The sequence below is a fragment of the Schistocerca piceifrons genome, chromosome X, assembly GCF_021461385.2.
Source record: "Schistocerca piceifrons isolate TAMUIC-IGC-003096 chromosome X, iqSchPice1.1, whole genome shotgun sequence".
Lineage (NCBI taxonomy): Eukaryota > Metazoa > Arthropoda > Insecta > Orthoptera > Acrididae > Schistocerca > Schistocerca piceifrons.
This window is the reverse complement of record NC_060149.1, coordinates 615,098,690-615,117,327: the sequence shown is the minus strand read 5'-3', so window position 1 is coordinate 615,117,327 and position 18,638 is coordinate 615,098,690. Positions and strand designations below refer to the sequence as shown.

General features: G+C 39.7%; 1 protein-coding gene across 6 annotated transcripts in view; it reads right to left on the bottom strand.

The window, feature by feature from the left end:
* Positions 1 to 18,638, bottom strand: part of LOC124723232 (serine/arginine repetitive matrix protein 2) — a 290,135-nt gene that overhangs the window by 187,104 nt on the left and 84,393 nt on the right. For all 6 annotated transcript variants that reach the window (XM_047248421.1, XM_047248422.1, XM_047248423.1 and 3 more), the window contains 2 exons: positions 3,426 to 3,635; positions 133 to 482 (listed from right to left, as the gene is read on the bottom strand). In XM_047248421.1, the coding sequence (XP_047104377.1) occupies positions 133 to 482; positions 3,426 to 3,635 (560 nt within the window). The remainder of the gene's footprint in view (positions 1 to 132; positions 483 to 3,425; positions 3,636 to 18,638) is intronic.

The window sequence follows — 18,638 nt, the reverse complement described above, 5'->3', positions numbered from 1 at the left end:
TACCCCCCTCCACTCTCTCTCTCTCTCTCTCTCTCTCTCTCTCTCTCTCTCTCTCTCTCTCTCTCTATCTCTATCTCTCACGCACATTCACAACAGGTTTAAACATCAATTAGCACTAGCAAAGACTCATACCCATCAGAAAAGTAGTCGAGACTATCATTTCCAAACAGGTTCAACGTAGGAATACCAGCTGATACCCGTTGCCGATTGAGACTGGAAGCTGGCACTGGGGCATGTGCAGTACTAGAACTCTGTGATCGACGGCATGGAACCAGTCCCAGATTTTCTGCTAAACGGGATCGTCCAGATTTTCTTACAGTCGAATCATCATCTTCTTCTTCACTATCCTCCACAGTCTGTGCAGAGCTTTCAGAAGTATTCCGCTGTCTCTGCCTCTGCCTCTGCCTCTGCCTCTGCCTCTGCCTCTGCCTCTGCCTCTGCCTCTGCCGCTGCCGCCGCCGTTGTGTACGAAAAAATGACTGCTGAAAAAACAAAAATTACAATGTTTTACAATGTTTTCCCTTAGCCACAGTTTTATATACAATTACATTTGTTTCAATCTCTTTTCAGTACATGCCAAATGGAAGACACTTAAAAGTCAAGTATCATCCTAATTACTAGAGTGAAAATGAAACCTGCTCAGTTTGAAATGTAAGAAGTGAGCTACAATGTTACTGATTACATGATTTGCATAAATTATTTCAGTAATTTCAGTCATGCTAAAAGTATTTAAATATGTTTTATTATGAAAATAATACGAGGAAATAAGCAGAAATCATAACAACAACATTTAAAATACATTAAAAGTTAAATCATCAGGCAGTTTTCTTGTAGACTGAAGCAAAACAGAGAAAAGGAAAAACAAGCAGGTGAAAGGTAAGAAAGAGAAGGACCAGATATTTAATTCCTCTTCAAAGTCACAGATAAGATGGTAAATTTCTTATTAGTTAGTTTATTAACTACCTACATATGTCTACAAATAATGATCACCTTTTTTAATTATGGCTAATTTTTCATTATCTAGACCAGGGCACATCTATTTTGGCAATATGTTTGACACAACCTGCCAAACTTCCCGAAGGATTTACATCACACATGAACTGCTTCCATCTCTTTATTATGAACTAAATGCACAAGCTGGTGTAGTTGCACCATGTACCTTCCTCACTTGTGGAAACACTTCTTTGAGGGTTTTAATTTATGAACCAAAATTACCACATTGCGGACAGGACTCAAGTTTACTCCTATTTCGTGTGTCATCTGTTATGTATGGATATTGAGATAACTTGGGTTTTCAACATGCTATCTGTAGATGCCATCTGCTGGGATATGTTTTAACTACTTCATCTACTTAGACGTTTACACCAGCAGTCAATGTATCAAAACCAATTGTTGAATTTATTATTTGATTATTTAGCATACTGATAGTCTTTTGATATTTCAAAGTTCCTCCTGCTTTTGGAGATCATCTTACTCAGGAAATGGAAGGAACTGAATGAATATTAAATACTTTTCAAGGTTTTGGACAAAGATTATTCAGATGTTCCAAGTAAGAATGGAGATCCAGGTGACTGTGTGAGTGAATGTTTTAATGGTTTGGAGGACTATTCCAGTAACAGTTACATTATTACACCCAAAAGAAGTGGAGAATGGCAGTGTTTTTCAAGTGATTCTGACAATAATGATGAAGGTGATTCTGTTCTTGTGAATGATTTACTTTGTAAGAACGTTAACTCTTTCGAGACCATGCCCAATTACTACTCAGGCACTGGCTACACCAGTTTATAAGGGAGATTCGGGGGTGCTGACTCAAATGGGTTAAGATCATATAGACCCCACCAATTTCTTTAAGATCTCCTTGGACCCATCCCAATCTTTTTGCCTTTGGCATTGTGAAATATAGAATGTATTACATAAGCAAATGGCATTTTTTTTTTGCAAAACTACAGTTTGTTTTCTGTGTTAACTATTTTATAACAGGGTGCTGCACATAAAGGAACTTCACATTCTACACATCAGCAAGATATATTTCTTTGAAGGCCTCTTCTTGTGTGTACTCCACACCTCCATATCACCATTTTACTCATTGTCCTTGGTAAAGCAGCAGTACAAACAAAAATTTTATAACTATCAGAGAACACAGCAGCTCAACTGATAAAGGTTATCATACAGCGGAGTAAGCAGCTGCCAGCTTCATAACACCAGGTGTACTGTAACTTGTCAGTCCTACAAATTACAAGCCACTGAATTGTGTAGGTGGATATATCATATCACATCACAGATGGATGAGTCTGCCATGCCTACTTAAAGGTTTACATAAAGAGAGAACTTGCAGCAACAACTAATACATCCACTGCACCTGAAGGACTTGTTCCGTTGTCATCTACTGCCTTCATGCCAGTGGATTTTACAGTCACTGAATATCATCTATTTGGCCACAGAGCAGAGGTCCCAGCACTTGTAGTTATCTCAACAAATGCTTCTTAGGCTTCACTTGGGTATGTAAAATTTGATATTCAAGATTGTAACTGCTGATAAATTGTGACTGTACCATTTGGATCCAGAGGCAAAGTGGCAATCATATTGCTGAAATTCCACAAATGATTGTTATATAATGAAAGTCAAGAAAACAAGGAAACATACACCAGATGGAGGAAGCTTTTTTCACTACATTGGTACACTGGAGTCTGATTTTCTAAGTTTTGCTAAAGAATAGAGGAGTCATGATCTGCAATGTGTCTTACACCACAATGACAGCTGCTCTCTTCATGTAGTCACCTCAATTTAACCCTTTAACGGCTCTGGACATGTTAACGTGCGGCCCTTTGTACCTGTCCCTGTGTGCTCTGAACGTGTTAGAGTACCAGGTTGAAGGACTGGTGGCACGTGTAAACACGTTCAGAGCACACAGGGACAGGTACAAAGGGGTGAACGTTAACACGTCCAGAGCAGTTAAAGGGTTAAGGATATACTGGAGTAGTCACAAATACACATCAGTATCCATCATATGGCATTATAGGGTAACTTAACTATGATTTTCTCTTCCTAAAAGTGTAAGAAACCATCTTGAGCATAATTGTGTGCCTCCAGAAGTGGATATGTGCAACTATGAACCATCTCTGAACAGCCATTCCAAATAGGTACATTCTGGACATTCAAGCAATAGGAGACACAACACACAGTAGTGAGTACAAGCTGAAGGAGAGCACTACATAAAAGATATGATAGGCGATCAGAAAAGATGTGATTTGCCTAACTTTCTCAAAAACTTCAGTGTAATCTCTTTATTAACTTGTACATTAGACCCATATAAACCACCAGTTTTTAACACCCAATTAATAAAAATAACAAAGCAAATCAAATTTATTCTGACACTACACTGCATGAACGTTTGTTTCATTTTATCTCTAAGCAGTTTAACCTACCTCTCCACGGGGTGAGGGTGCCCGTCTTGTCACTTTCTTTCTCGCAGTACATGTTTGTTCAGCTGGTCCATTTTTAGCAGGTGTTTTCTGCTGTGTCCTGGCACTGTCAGAATTTGATGAAACTGAAGGTCTTCTAACTCTTCTTCCACTTCTAGTAACAACTTCAAGCTCTAATTCATCATCAGAAGATACGCTTACAATTTCTTCAACCTGTAATGTAAAATCACTTAAATAGTAAATTTATCTACAGACTTCAAGACTTTTATCTGACAAGAATGAAAGTAATTCTATAACAGATAATTGAATGTTGGAAAAGAACTACGTATCTACCATCATTGTAAATAGTACAATAGGTTATGATGAAACTACACTGAAGTATTACTAGACTACTACTGAAAAATAATATCTTTTCCAAACAGATCCAGCATAAGGTCTGTTCAACCACAAAAATGTGCAAAACTGTGCAAAACTCTTAAACGGAGTACAGTTTAGAGCATTAATGTTTCGATACATAGCACTATAAATATATAAAAACATAATTTATCAAACATTTACTTAACACCTATAAAGGAGAAGGCAAAATTTTCTTTAGGAAAGTACAAGATAAAAGAACAGATGTTCTATGGTTGTCATTAAAACATCAAAGAACTAATGAGATAACTCTCCGACACTTTGGAGAGAAAGGCAGGAAACGTACAGTCAGCATAATCAACATAATGAATTCATCCATTTATCTGCCATGAAAATGTTGTTTTGCTGGTGAAGTCAATGAATTATATACAGAATTCTTAATATAAATAGCATAATTCCTTAATTTCAATTAATCACCCAATTCATGTTTCTATCAACATTACACGTTTTTAGCTCCTTTTTCCCGCACACTGCCAAGATATTAAAAATGAAGGATTTTGCCTAAAGGCATCGTACAAATTTTGTACCACTGGAAAGGATACTCAGCAAAAAGACTACAGAAATGTTACAGAAACTAGAAAACAACATCCTTGTGCTTAGTGCATTATACACAGGTCACACAACACTATCAATCAGTCTACTGCAGATGCCTGAGTAAGTTTTAAAAAATACCAGTGTCTTCCAGTGGCAAGAGTATCACAAATTAACGAAGAAAAATTATCTAAAATAATTCTGAGCTGCTTTAACTTATGGAGTTTTTACTTAACTTTATAATTTGACTGATTGATGCATTCTTTAAACTTCCGAACATATAATGATCTCCAGTCTTTGACCAAAATTCACCCTGCCTGCTTCCTGTTACAGCCAATCAAATTGTCTCATGTAACAAAGACAATTTTTTGTTGTATGTATAACTTCCCATTTTGTTTTCATAAAGTCAGTCAAGAGAAAATTCAGGATCAAATATATTCTTGAGGATAAATGACTAATCATCAGAAAAGACATTGACCAGCAGACAGGCACAGAGTACACACGATAAATTGCTTAGCATATGGAAAAATGGGTGGGGGGGAGGAGGAGGATGATGGACTAGTGGGTGGTAGGTGGGGGTGAACACATGCACCTGAACTTTGAAGGAGGACTCTGAAAGTTAATCAATCTGCCATTTGTGCATGGCTGGCTGTTGTACAGCGCCTTTTTTCATCAATAAATAATATTCTAGTCTCAACACACAGCAATATACATCCTTAATTACTGTATTTTCTCTTTCATATTCATTTATCTTCATCTACACCTACATTTATACTCCGCAAGCCACCCAATGGTGTATGGCGGAGGGCACTTTATGTGCCACTGTCATTACCTCCCTTTCCTGTTCCAGTTGTGTATGGTTCGCGGGAAGAACGACTGCTGGAAAGCCTCTGTGCACGCTCAAATCTCTCTAATTTTACATTTGTGATCTCCTCGGGAGGTATAAGTAGGGGGAAGCAATATATTTGACACCTCACCCAGAAACGCACCCTCTCGAAACCTGGACAGCAAGCTACACCGTGATGCAGAGCGCCTCTCTTGCAGAGTCTGCCACTCGAGTTTGCTAAGCATCTCCGTAATGCTATCACGCTTACCAAATAATCCTGTGACAAAACGCGCCGTTCTTCTTTGGATGTTCTCTATCTCCTCTGTCAACCTGACATGGTACGGATCCCACACTGATGAGCAATACTCAAGTATACGTCGAATGAGTGTTTTGTAAGCCACCTCCTTTGTTAATGGACTACATTTTCTAAGGACTCTCCCAATGAATCGCAACCTGGCACCTGCCTTACCAACAATTAATTTTATATGATCATTCCACTTCAAATCGTTCCGTACGCATACTCCCAGATATTTTACAGAAGTAACTGCTACCAGTGTTTGTTCCACTATCATATAATCATACAATAAAGGATCCTTCTTTCTATGTATTCGCAATACATTACATTTGTCTACGATAAGGGTCAGCTGCCACTCCCTGCACCAAGTGCCTATCTGCTGCAGATCTTGCTGCATTTCACTGCAATTTTATAATGCTGCAACTTCTCTGTATACTACAGCATCATCAGCGAAAAGCCACATGGAACTTCCGACACTATCTACTAGGTCATTTATATATATTGTGAAAAGTAATGGTCCCATAACACTACCCTGTGGCATGCCAGAGGTTACTTTTAACGACTGTAGACGTCTCTCCATTGATAACAACATGCTGTGTTCTGTTTGCTAAAAATTCTTCAATCCAGCCACACAGCTGGTCTGATATTCCGTAGGCTCTCACTTTGTTTATCAGGCGACAGTGCGGAACTGTATCGAAAGCTTTCTGGAAGTCAACGAAAATGCCATCTACCTGGGAGCCTGTATCTAATATTTTCTGGGGCTCATGAACAAATAAAGCGAGTTGGGTCTCACACGATCGCTGTTTCCGGAATCTACGATGATTCCTACAGAGTAGATTCTGGGTTTCCAGGAATGACATGATACGTGAGCAAAAAACACGTTCTAAAATTCTACAACAGGTCAATGTCACAGATATAGGCCTATGGTTTTGTGCATCTGCTCAACGACCCTTCTTGAAAACTGGAACTACCTGTGCTCTTTTCCAATCATTTGGAACCTACCGTTCCTCTAGAGACTTGCGGTACACGGCTGTTAGAAGGGGGGCAAGTTCTTTCGCGTACTCTGTGCAGAATCGAATTGGTATCCTGTCAGGTCCAGTGTACTTTACTCTGTTGAGTGATTTCAGTTGCTTTTCTATTCCTTGGACACTTATTTTGATGTCAGCCATTTTTTCGTTCGTGCGAGGATTTAGAGAAGGAACTGGAGTGTGGTCTTCCTCTGTGAAAGAGCTTTGGAAAAAGGTGTTTAGTATTTCAGCTTTACACGTGTCATCCTCTGTTTCAATGCCATTACCATCCCATCTGGATATGCTGTTTCGATCCACTTACTGATTTAAAGTAAGACCAGAACTTCCTAGGATTTTCTGTAAAGTCGGTACATAGAATTTTACTTTCGAATTCACTGAACGCTTCACGCATAGCCCTCCTTACACTAACTTTGACATCGTTCAGCTTCTGTTTGTCTGAGAGGTTTTGGCTGCGTTTAAATTTGCAGTGAAGCTCTCTTTGCTTTCACAGTAGTTTCCTAACTTTGTTGTTGAACCACGGTGGGTTTTTCCCGTCCCTCACAGTTTTACTCGGCACGTACCTGTCTAAAACGCAATTTACGATTGCCTTGAACTTTTTCCATAGACACTCAACATTGTCAGTGTCAGAACAGAAATTTTCGTTTTGATCTGTTAGGTAGTCTGAAATCTGACTCCTATTACTCTTGCTAAAGAGATAAACCTTCCTCCCTTTTTTTTTTACATTCCTATTTACTTCCATATTCAGGGATGCTGCAACAGCCTTATGATCACTGATTCCCTGTTCTGCGCTTACAGAGTCGAAAAGTTCGGGTCTGTTTGTTATCATTAGGTCCAAGATGTTATCTCCACAAGTCAGTTCTCTGTTTAATTGCTTGAGGTAATTTTCGGATAGTGCACTCAGTATAATGTCACTCGATGCTATGCTCTGTCCCTACCACCTGTCCTAAACATTTGAGTGTCCCAGTCTATATCTGGTAAATTGAAATCTCCATGTAAGACTATAACATGCTAAAGAAATTTATGTGAAATGTATTCCAGATTTTCTCTCAGTTGTTCTGCCACTAATGCTGCTGAGTCGGGAGGTCGATAAAAGAAGCCAAATATTAACCTAGTTCGGTTGTTGAGTATAACCTCCACCCATAATAATTTACAGGTACTATCCACTTCTATTTCACTACAGGATAAACAAGCCACCACTGGTTGCATGCAATCTATCCTTTCTAAACACTGTCTGTGCCCTTGTAAAAATTTCGGCAGAATTTATCTCTGGCTTCAGCCAGCTTTCCGTACCTACACTCCTGGAAATGGAAAAAAGAACACATTGACACCGGTGTGTCAGACCCACCATACTTGCTCCGGACACTGCGAGAGGGCTGTACAAGCAATGATCACACGCACGGCACAGCGGACACACCAGGAACCGCGGTGTTGGCCGTCGAATGGCGCTAGCTGCGCAGCATTTGTGCACCGCCACCGTCAGTGTCAGCCAGTTTGCCGTGGCATACGGAGCTCCATCGCAGTCTTTAACACTGGTAGCATGCCGCGACAGCGTGGACGTGAACCGTATGTGCAGCTGACGGACTTTGAGTGAGGGCGTATAGTGGGCATGCGGGAGGCCGGGTGGACGTACCGCCGAATTGCTCAACACGTGGGACGTGAGGTCTCCACAGTACATCGATGTTGTTGCCAGTGGTCGGCGGAAGGTGCACGTGCCCGTCGACCTGGGACCGGACCGCAGCGACGCACGGATGCACGCCAAGACCGTAGGATCCTACGCAGTGCCGTAGCGGACCGCACCGCCAGTTCCCAGCAAATTAGGGACACTGTTGCTCCTGGGGTATCGGCGAGGACCATTCGCAACCGTCTCCATGAAGCTGGGCTACGGTCCCGCACACCGTTAGGCCGTCTTCTGCTCACGCCCCAACATCGTGCAGCCCGCCTCCAGTGGTGTCGCGACAGGCGTGAATGGAGGGACGAATGGAGACGTGTCGTCTTCAGCGATGAGAGTCGCTTCTGCCTTGGTGCCAATGATGGTCGTATGCGTGTTTGGCGCCGTGCAGGTGAGCGCCACAATCAGGACTGCATACGACCGAGGCACACAGGGCCAACACCCGGCATCATGGTGTGGGGAGCGATCTCCTACACTGGCCGTACACCACTGGTGATCGTCGAGGGGACACTGAATAGTGCACGGTACATCCAAACCGTCATCGAACCCATCGTTCTACCATTCCTAGACCGGCAAGGGAACTTGCTGTTCCAACAGGACAATGCACGTCCGCATGTATCCCGTGCCACCCAACGTGCTCTAGAAGGTGTAAGTCAACTACCCTGGCCAGCAAGATCTCCGGATCTGTCCCCCATTGAGCATGTTTGGGACTGGATGAAGCGTCGTCTCACGCGGTCTGCACGTCCAGCACGAACGCTGGTCCAACTGAGGCGCCAGGTGGAAATGGCATGGCAAGCCGTTCCACAGGACTACATCCAGCATCTCTACGATCGTCTTCATGGGAGAATAGCAGCCTGCATTGCTGCGAAAGGTGGATATACACTGTACTAGTGCCGACATTGTGCATGCTCTGTTGCCTGTGTCTATGTGCCTGTGGTTCTGTCAGTGTGATCATGTGATGTATCTGACCCCAGGAATGTGTCAATAAAGTTTCCCCTTCCTGGGACAATGAATTCACGGTGTTCTTATTTCAATTTCCAGGAGTGTATAACAATTTGAGCTTCGGTGCTTTCTATCAGCGCTTAAAGTTCCGGTACTTTACCAAACGCAGCTTTGACAGTTTACAATTACAATATTGATTGCTGCTTGGTCCCCGCATGTCCTGACTTTGCCTCGCACCCTTTGAGGCTGTTGCCCTTTCTGTACTTGCCCGAGGCCATCTAACCTAAAAAACCGCCCAGTCCACGCCACACAACCCCTGCTACCCATGTAGCTGCCTGCTGTGTGTAGTGGACTGCTGACCTATCCAGCGGAACCCGAAACCCCACCACCCTATGGCGCAAGTCGAGGAATCTGCAGCCCACACGGTCGCAGAACTGTCTCAGCCTCTGATTCAGACCCTCCGCTCAGCTCTGTACCAAAGGTCCCCAGTCAGTCCTGTCGACGATGCTGAGATGGTGAGCTGTTCCATCACACTTTTTTCAATTGTCCTTTGAAGATCTCTCAACCGTAGAAAGATTCATGTATTTAAGGTGCTGATATCTATATTACTGATTAGTGGGGACCTGAAAAATTCGCATTTGCAATAAATGTGAATTCTGCTTCAAAGTGCAAAATTATCTTTTAATTGTTATTTCATATTGAGTTGTAACCAGTTGATACATTTTACCAAAGATAGTTTGAAATAGCTTTATTTTCTGTATAGAAGTATAAAAAATATTCCAATTTTTTGGTTACTGGTACAGCACATCATCTCGCAAAACCAATTTGGAAAGATAAAGTGCATAAGAACATGTTCGCAAAATATAAAGTGCACAAATGCAATGACATTATCAGTGCACTCAATACTCTGCCACCAAGTCAACAGAGGACAGTTGAAAGGTCTGTATAAGATAGATTCCACGTAATGCAACGCAGGACTTGGCCATGGAACCTAGCAGCAAATTTGTCTGTTAACTGAAGCTCAGGAGTTAGAATAAGATGTAAACTTTTACGGGACAGATTTAGGCTGCAGGTGTTTTGAACTGTGGTTGTGTCAAATACCAGTAGAGACCTCATCCACAACAACGCTAATTCCCACAAGCAATTGTGCGGTAGCTGTTATCAAATGCTTTGTGTTGTGGGTTGCTCATTGTTTTCTTTTATTATTTTGAAATGAATAGTTACTAATTCTGCTCCATTACAGAATTTAATTATGATCCTCAGAACACCAAAATGGATTGGTGATCCCTACAATCGTGTGTCAGTTCTGTTTTCACAGAAACGCAGAACACTAGTGTAGGACTGGCGGCCCTCCTTGAAGGAGATGGGGCTTGTTCCCCATACTACTACTCTCAAATCTGCCAGTCACAATTCTAGTTTGTTTATGCTTGGGCGAACTGCCTGTTTATTGTGTCCACCACTTTGTACTATAGCAACTGGAAAATACAAGCCCTATCAATGTATTTTGACCAAGCCACAAGTCTTGCCTAACATGTGAATAGTTTTTTTCTGTTTTAGGTCTACACAAGTACCTGTTGTCAAGTATGGGTGGCATGGCTATGAATGTCCATGAAAGGCCACAACCAATTTGATCAAACTGGGCAGGAAAAGAAAAATAATGGAAGAAACATCTTAAACCAGAGAAGCACCCTGTTCACTGATGGGAAAATACTGCTGCTTCCCAACAGAAACAATCATCTGTTAAAAGCTTAAATACATCTAAAAGAAGAAAACAAGCAAAGATCAGATCAGAAAAAAAATGTTTAAGTTATTGCAAAATTAAACATTCCAGTGAAAAAGCTCCCCAATTTCCATTTAATTAGTAAGAGCCATTTTCAAAGTACTCATACTTCATCACCAGTCACACAGTGTGACAACCTTTTAAATTTGAATAAAATAAATAAATAAATAAAAATTGCGAATTTCATCAAAAATAAACCCAAATTTAAGATGTGAATTTTGCCAAAAAATACAAACATGTAGAACAGAGAAGTACGATTTTATATGGGTATAACAGGTGGCACACCATGGCTTTGCTGAAGGAACTGCCCTGGCATTTGCCTGAAATAATTTAAGAAAAAAACAAAAAACAAAATCAGGATGGCTGGACAGAGAAAACTTCATCCTCACGAATGAGTTCAGTGTCCAACAATTGCACCACCTCCTTCAGTTAGTCCTTAATGTACAATGTTCTTTGATTTAGAAACAATCTGAATTAGATAACTTGTACTGCACTACCCCTGAATCACAGACATGATGCTATGGCCATGTACTCCCTCCAGTCTGTTCAGAAATCTGACTCCAGGTCCATAAACATGGAACTGCTTATTTTCACTAGCTGAGAAAATTTTCTAAATGATTCAGTGATGTCACTACTGACTTCCTCTCAGCATTCTAATGACAAGGCATTTTGATCTCACAAGGGGACCTTACGGTCTATGAAATCCAGTTCCGAATGAGACATCACAGGTTAAATATACACCTGAAGTGTATCTACCCTTAAAAGTTGTGAAGTGTACTAGCCAGAATATCCTGAGACAAAGAACTCAAAGTTTTAAGTGGAGCTCATATACTGGTCAGTTTACATACTTATGGCTGCGTCTGTAACACACTCGCATGGCCTACATCCAAGTAATTTTTTATATTTCTTTAAAAATAGTTTTAAAAATTGGAACTTTTAAATCAAGTTAAAGACATATAATATTATCAATTAAATCATAAAGAATTTTACTTTACACTGAGATGACAAAAGTCACAGGATACCTCCTAATATTGTGTCAATAAATGTTCGGTGGGATTCATGTCGAGTGATCTGAGTGGCCAAATCATTCGGTCAAATTGCCCACAATGTTTTGCAAACCAATCACGAACAATTGTAGCCCGGTGAAGTGACATCACTGTCTGGGAACATTAAGTCAATGAATGGCTGCTAATGGTCTGCAAGTATGGCTGCTAATGGTCTGCAAGTAGCCGAACATAACCATTTATAGTCAATGATTGGTTCAGTTGGACCAGAGGACCCAGTCTATTCCATGTAAACAAAGCCCACAGCATAATGGAGTCACTCCAGCTGGCACAGTGACTTGTTGACAACTAGGATTCATGGCTTTGTGGGTTGGTGCCACACTCAAACCCTACTGTCAACTCTTACCAACTGAAATCATGACTCATCTGACCAGCCCACAGTTTTCCAGTCATCTAGGGTCCAAACGATATGGTCACAAACCCAGGAGAGGTGCTGCTGGTGATGTGCTGTTAATAAAGGCACTCATGTCGGTTGTCTGTTGCCCTATCCGATTAAGGCCAAATTTCACCACACTGTCCTAACAAGTATGTTCATCGTATGCTCACATTGATTTCTGTGGTTATTTCATGTAGTGTTGTTCGTCTTTTAGAACTGACAACCCTACGTAAATGCCACTGCCCTTGGTCAGCCACTACTGTCTCCATGGTGACAGGTGATGCCTAAAATTTGGTGTTCTTGGCACACTCTTGACACTCTGGATCTCAGAATATTGAATTCTCTAATTATTTCAGAACTGGAATGTCCCATGCATCTAGCTCCAGCTACCATTCCGCATTCGAAGTGTGTTAAGTCCTGTCATGTGGTCATAATCACATTGGAAACCTTTTCACATGAATCACCTGACTACAAATCACAGCTCCATCAATGCACTGCCCTTTTATGCCTTGTGTAAGTGATACTATTGCCATCTGTATGTGTGCATACTGCTTTCCCATGACTTTTGTCACCTCAGAGTATTTATGAAATGACAGTTACAGTTAATTAATGTAACATGTGAATTACTATTAATGTTTTCTTTTTAATAAGTTGAATGCTTTCAAATGCATTTAATTGGAGGTAAATTTATGTTTTAATTACTGTTGTCATTAAATAGGGTGTATACGCGGACAAGGAAAAAAAATTCCCAGATTTGCCGGTTAAAAATACACTTTCTCCCAGGTCGAAACATAGTTTTTCCCTGTTAATTGACGGTATATTTTCTCTCGAAGCTGTATAACTTATCAATCCTTTGAATGGTTATGGTTTTATACATCGGCGTAGAATTTCCCGGCACTTTAGAAAACGAAACTCAGGGGAAAAAACACCTTTTGGAAAGATGTTTGAAGTGCAGTGCAGTAACATGTACGCTGCATATTTTCGTATTACGAAAGTATAAATTCGAATTCCACCAAACACCGCATGTTACTTTCCAAAGCATTGAAATCGAGATTGAGATGCATATTTGTAAACCAATCGTAGCTCATGTCACGGGATCTCGCCAGCTGATGACAGTGGATATTCAGAGCTTCGGACATGTTGTGTAGTCAGCCAATAGCAACATCACTGTTAAGTTGCGCAAACACACGAACACGAAAAGTTAATGGTTTAAATTAATATATATAATGTTGCTACAAGAAAAAAAAGCTTTCACATATAATACTGATCTCTTAAGGCCAATACGCTGTAAGAGAAGCTAAGCTTTCACATATAATGTTGGTATTTTATGCACATATTACATTTTAAGATATATCACACAAATGTGCCAGTAAATTTTTTAATAACAACATAAAAGTGTGATATTCTTGGCTATAAATTCTTCTAAATGGGTCATCGTCAAAGAGCTGATTTTTAAATGAGTCCCAGATTCCCAGTGAAGTAGGAATCGACCTGATATTAAGCTTTTCAATGTGGTTTCGGGATGTAAATTTCCTTGAGTACCAGTACTTCGTTATGTCTGGTTCTTTGTAATGGCATAATGCCATACGTGCTAGAAGATGAAAACGTACACTGAAATGCACCGAACAGTTGAAACTAGCCAATAGTTTGAAATTAAACCCTTTGTTTCAAATATATTAACTGCCTCAGCGGAAAAGATTAATACAAGAAAATTTCTTCAGCAAATCAATAAAAATAACTTCATTGTTCTGCATGGCAATTAATGTTTGACTCTCAGAAAGGTGGCAGTAAAATAAAATCTGAAACTAATACTGGCGTCCCTCGAGCGTTTGAGATAGGACATCAAAAATTTTACAAAAATCTAATTTTCGAAAATATATTAATTTTGTAGCGCAAATCTTTGTGGAGAGTCTGATACATAAAACATACGTGTCCGAGGAATTGTAAGACATGTTATTTGATCTTAAATGTGCCAAAGTGCAGCGCCACACCTCTTCACACAGCATTCTTCTATCGCACGTCACTGTCTGTGGAATTGAAACGTGTATATTTTGTACTGGATGCCATCAAACTATATTCAGGACAGTGGAAATTAAAATGTCCTATGGTGCCTCTCCTGCTTCCAGTCGGCTGGTTTGATATCCTGCCCCTCTTTTTAAAAAAAACCTCTTCAGAAAATTTGCACTCTTTATTCCCTATTAGCTAACAACTTTCTGCTTTGTGTGACATTAAATTAAGTATAGGATACATAAAACCAGTAAAGAGAAGAGACAAGCAAGACAGTACACATTTCTTCAATCCTTAGCTCCTAGAATTTTTTTTCTCTCTAATCTTGCTACAGCTTTACATGGCATGCCTTCCTTTCTGAGAAAGGATCTGTTACCTCATCAAAGTTTGTCAAACGTTTTGCTGCATGCAAAATCGAAATGTAGTTGTCTAATACTGAAAAAGCTGTAATTACAAATAGGCCCAAGACTGGTGTGGTTTCTCGACCTGATTAATTGTATTCTGTTACTGTCTGTGAGATAAAACAAAATAGGCCTTTATAATACTGCAGCAATTGTAACACACGCCAAATAAACGAGACTGTTTTGGCAGACATGGTCATTTTTATAACACGGCAGAATATAATTCACAAAGTACCATTATCAAATGCCTATTAGGCCTACTACAAGCAAAAAGCTTTACATTAGGAAATAGTTTTACACTTCATTCATACGCTCCAGTTTCTCAAGCATGAGATCGAAAAGTAGTAGTGTGAAATTTTTATGTAAATCTGGAATCGTCATATTCTTCCATAATTTAAGTGATGTCACCGTTTCTTCTCCTGCCTCGTTCTAACAAACAATGTTGTCATCACTAATTCTATATTTATTCCTGCAAATGTCAAAGCTTATTCGCCAGTAAACTTCACTAACTCTACCAGAATCACCAGTTTAGTTATCCCGTGATTATTCTCTGGTTAGGCATTGTTATGTGTTTGTATAACGCGTTTTCTGCGCTACTTCCAGAATAGACCTTAAAGCGGCTGCTAGCCGGAGACTTTACAACTGGCCCTTGCTAGTATAGCGATCTGGCCAAAAATTTTCTGTCAAAACTTCATTTTCTTGGTTACACTGAGAAGATAATATGTAATCTTTCTTAGCTGTTATTTCTGTTAGTCGTTTATTCACACTCTGGTAGCCTGAATCTATGGATTTCGCTGGTAATCATAACAACGCTCATCATTCACAAACCTAATCAACCACATAATCAGACAGTGGTTGGCTTTCTTTCACTCGGCTCTACTCTGCTCAGCTCGTATAACCCCTTTTGTCTGCAGGTAAGTTTATTTCTAGATGTGACGAGGATTCCACTGACGGAGACATCACGTACACTATGCACGCATTCACAAATCGACTTATGATTCATTCAGAAAACAACTTAGAATGTATTCAACAATGTTCAAAAACCGACAGGGACACGTTTCAAAGTCATACAAATAATCGATAGAACAATGTGCGCTGGATGCTAAGCGCTTTGTGAAACAAGGTTTTTTCCTCAAGAATATAAATCCCCCCCCCCTCCTCCTAGATCCACGGCTGCTGTGCAATCTGGCAGCTTGGGTGCGCCAGTAAAATTTTTCCCGGTAGCACCTAGCTGACCCCCCCCCCCCCCCCCCCCTTTTTTTTGCTGTGACTACTTACACAGCCAACAGCCACGTTTCTGTAGCCAGAAGCGGAAGAAGATACTACTCAACTGTGCATACGCATGATCCCACTCGTAACTGATAAATCAAATCTAATGTTAACAGTTGTGACGTCATGCTCATCGGAGGCAATTTGTTGTTACGAATCATTGCATAGTCTTCCTAAAGCCTTTGACACATTTTGCTGTTGGCAGACGCTTGTATGAGCACTGTGTTTTGTTGTTGTATATGGCGCATTTCCTTTGCAATTTAAGTTTTATTTTAGTTTTTTCTCTCATTCATGTTTTATTGTTGCAGTATTATTCTGCAATAGCGGGATACAGTAATGTCCTTTGTTAGAGTATCGGTTCTTACCATTCAAAATTAGAAAAATTTAACTGAGAACAAAACCAATGAAAAATTCCCGGTTTTCTTCCAGATGAAAAAATTCCTGGGTTTTTCCTGGATCTCCCGAGTCGTAGACACCCTGTTAAAATGTTGCTACCAATTTGGTTATTACAAATTTGACGATATTATAAGCCGTGGAGAGATTAAAAATATTTGTTGCAAACATAGCTCCTCAGATGAATATGAACCAAAAGAACAAAAAAAAGCATTGTAGACCTTCTTTCTTTGGATTACAAAATTGAAGTTGTTAATATCACAAAGGCTTATCCCACGTGGAAACTAAAAAAAAGAGAAGGGATGCAGCCAGTTAAAAAAGAAGGAATGTTCATTCCAATGGGAAGAATAAATAAAAAAAAAGAGGCACAACAACCAATTCCTGGCCATATGATTGTTTTGTTACAGTCTGATAGAATTATCAAGTGACTATTTAGAATTTACACCAGTGGGCTTTAGCAGCAGCACAACAGTTTAAAGATTTAGAATTTAAAGCTTGTGGCAGCTACATTCATAAACCAAAAAGCAAGCATGGCATTCGTCAATGAAAAGTGCCAAAATTTGTTTAAAAAAAAGAGAGAAAAGAAAAGAAAGAAAAGGAAACACTGATGCCCGAAGAAACCTTGGCTTCTGTAGGCACTTCTTGAAACTACACTTTTAAATTGATACTGAATTTCAACAAAGATTTTTTTATCAACACTGACCACACAGGTAGATTATTGTAGAATATTTACAAATTCCAGAATGAGATTTTCACTCTGCAGTGGAGTGTGCGCTGATATGAAACTTCCTGGCAGATTAAAACTGTGTGCCCGACCGAGACTCAAACTCGGGACCTTTGCCTTACGCGGGCAAGTGCTCTACCAACTAAGCTACCGAAGCCACGACTCATGCCCGGTACTCACAGCTTTACTTCTGCCAGTACCTCGTCTCCTACCTTCCAAACTTTACAGAAGCTCTCTAGCATGAGTCGTGGCTTCGGTAGCTTAGTTGGTAGAGCACTTGCCTGCGTAAGGCAAAGGTCCCGAGTTCGAGTCTCGGTCGGGCATACAGTTTTAATCTGCCAGGAAGTTTCATTTACAAATTCATTTTTCTCCCTATTTTTATAACTCTTTGACAAAATACTTCAATTTTGGTTGTTTTCTCTTTCCAGGATGTCAGCGTCAGTTGGTGTACTACAGGACTCAAGCTGACAATGGAAGTAAAACCATTTTCAAAGGTACAACATCATCTTCCTCAAATATTTGTTTGTTTACAAAAAGCAACCAGTAACTTTGGCATCAAAGTTCAAAAAACAGTAAATGAATATGTGCAAAAATATAAAAAATTTCTTTTAAATCTGGGAATCTAATGACAGGACTACTTATTGACTTTCTCAAAAGTTGTTTTAAGTCTTATGTGGCAAAAGAACTGTTTCTATTAATTATTGACCCTTGGAGTGGACAATCAAAGCCTGAATTATATGACTAAATCTTTCAAGAAAAAGAGAATCGCCAACATGTACAATCAAAGCAATTTCTCCAAAATGTACTCCTCTTATTCAACCTCACGATTCCTATTTGTATAGGCAGGCAGCACATACAAAATTGTGCTTATTTGATTGAAAATAACAGACACATACATTCCCGTGAAGACTGTATAAAAATACGACCAACAGTGCATCAACTGTCAATGCCAATTTTTTATGAAATGATTCAGTATGCCTGGTACACTTCCAGGCTTTCTGATGAAATAGAAGTTTTCATGAACATTTACAGGATATGTTTTCCAACAGATCTTAAAAAAAAGACTCTTCGTATAAACAATTGTCCTTCATAAATTGTGCAAGATATCAATATATTTTTTGTTTTCAATGATTTTATAATAATGATCATTTTGGTGCTCATATGTAAAACACCAAACTGTCAAATAAAGATGATGATTGTAAACATTATTACTGGCAACTATGTTTCCAGTCATGTACGGAGTAACTGACTGCTAATTTTAACACTTTGGATCCTGAGCCATTGCGTGCGGATGTCTACCATAAAGATTGGCTGATTTTAACGTATTTTAAACTACTACAATTCATGAAAGGTTTCAGTTATAGCAATAAAATTACTCTTATTGAAAAACATAGACTTTCTTGTTTAAAACCACATATAATACCTTTCTCTTGAATTAATGCATACTTTTGACAAGCGTTATTATTATAACATTGTTAAAAAAAAAAAAAAAAAAAA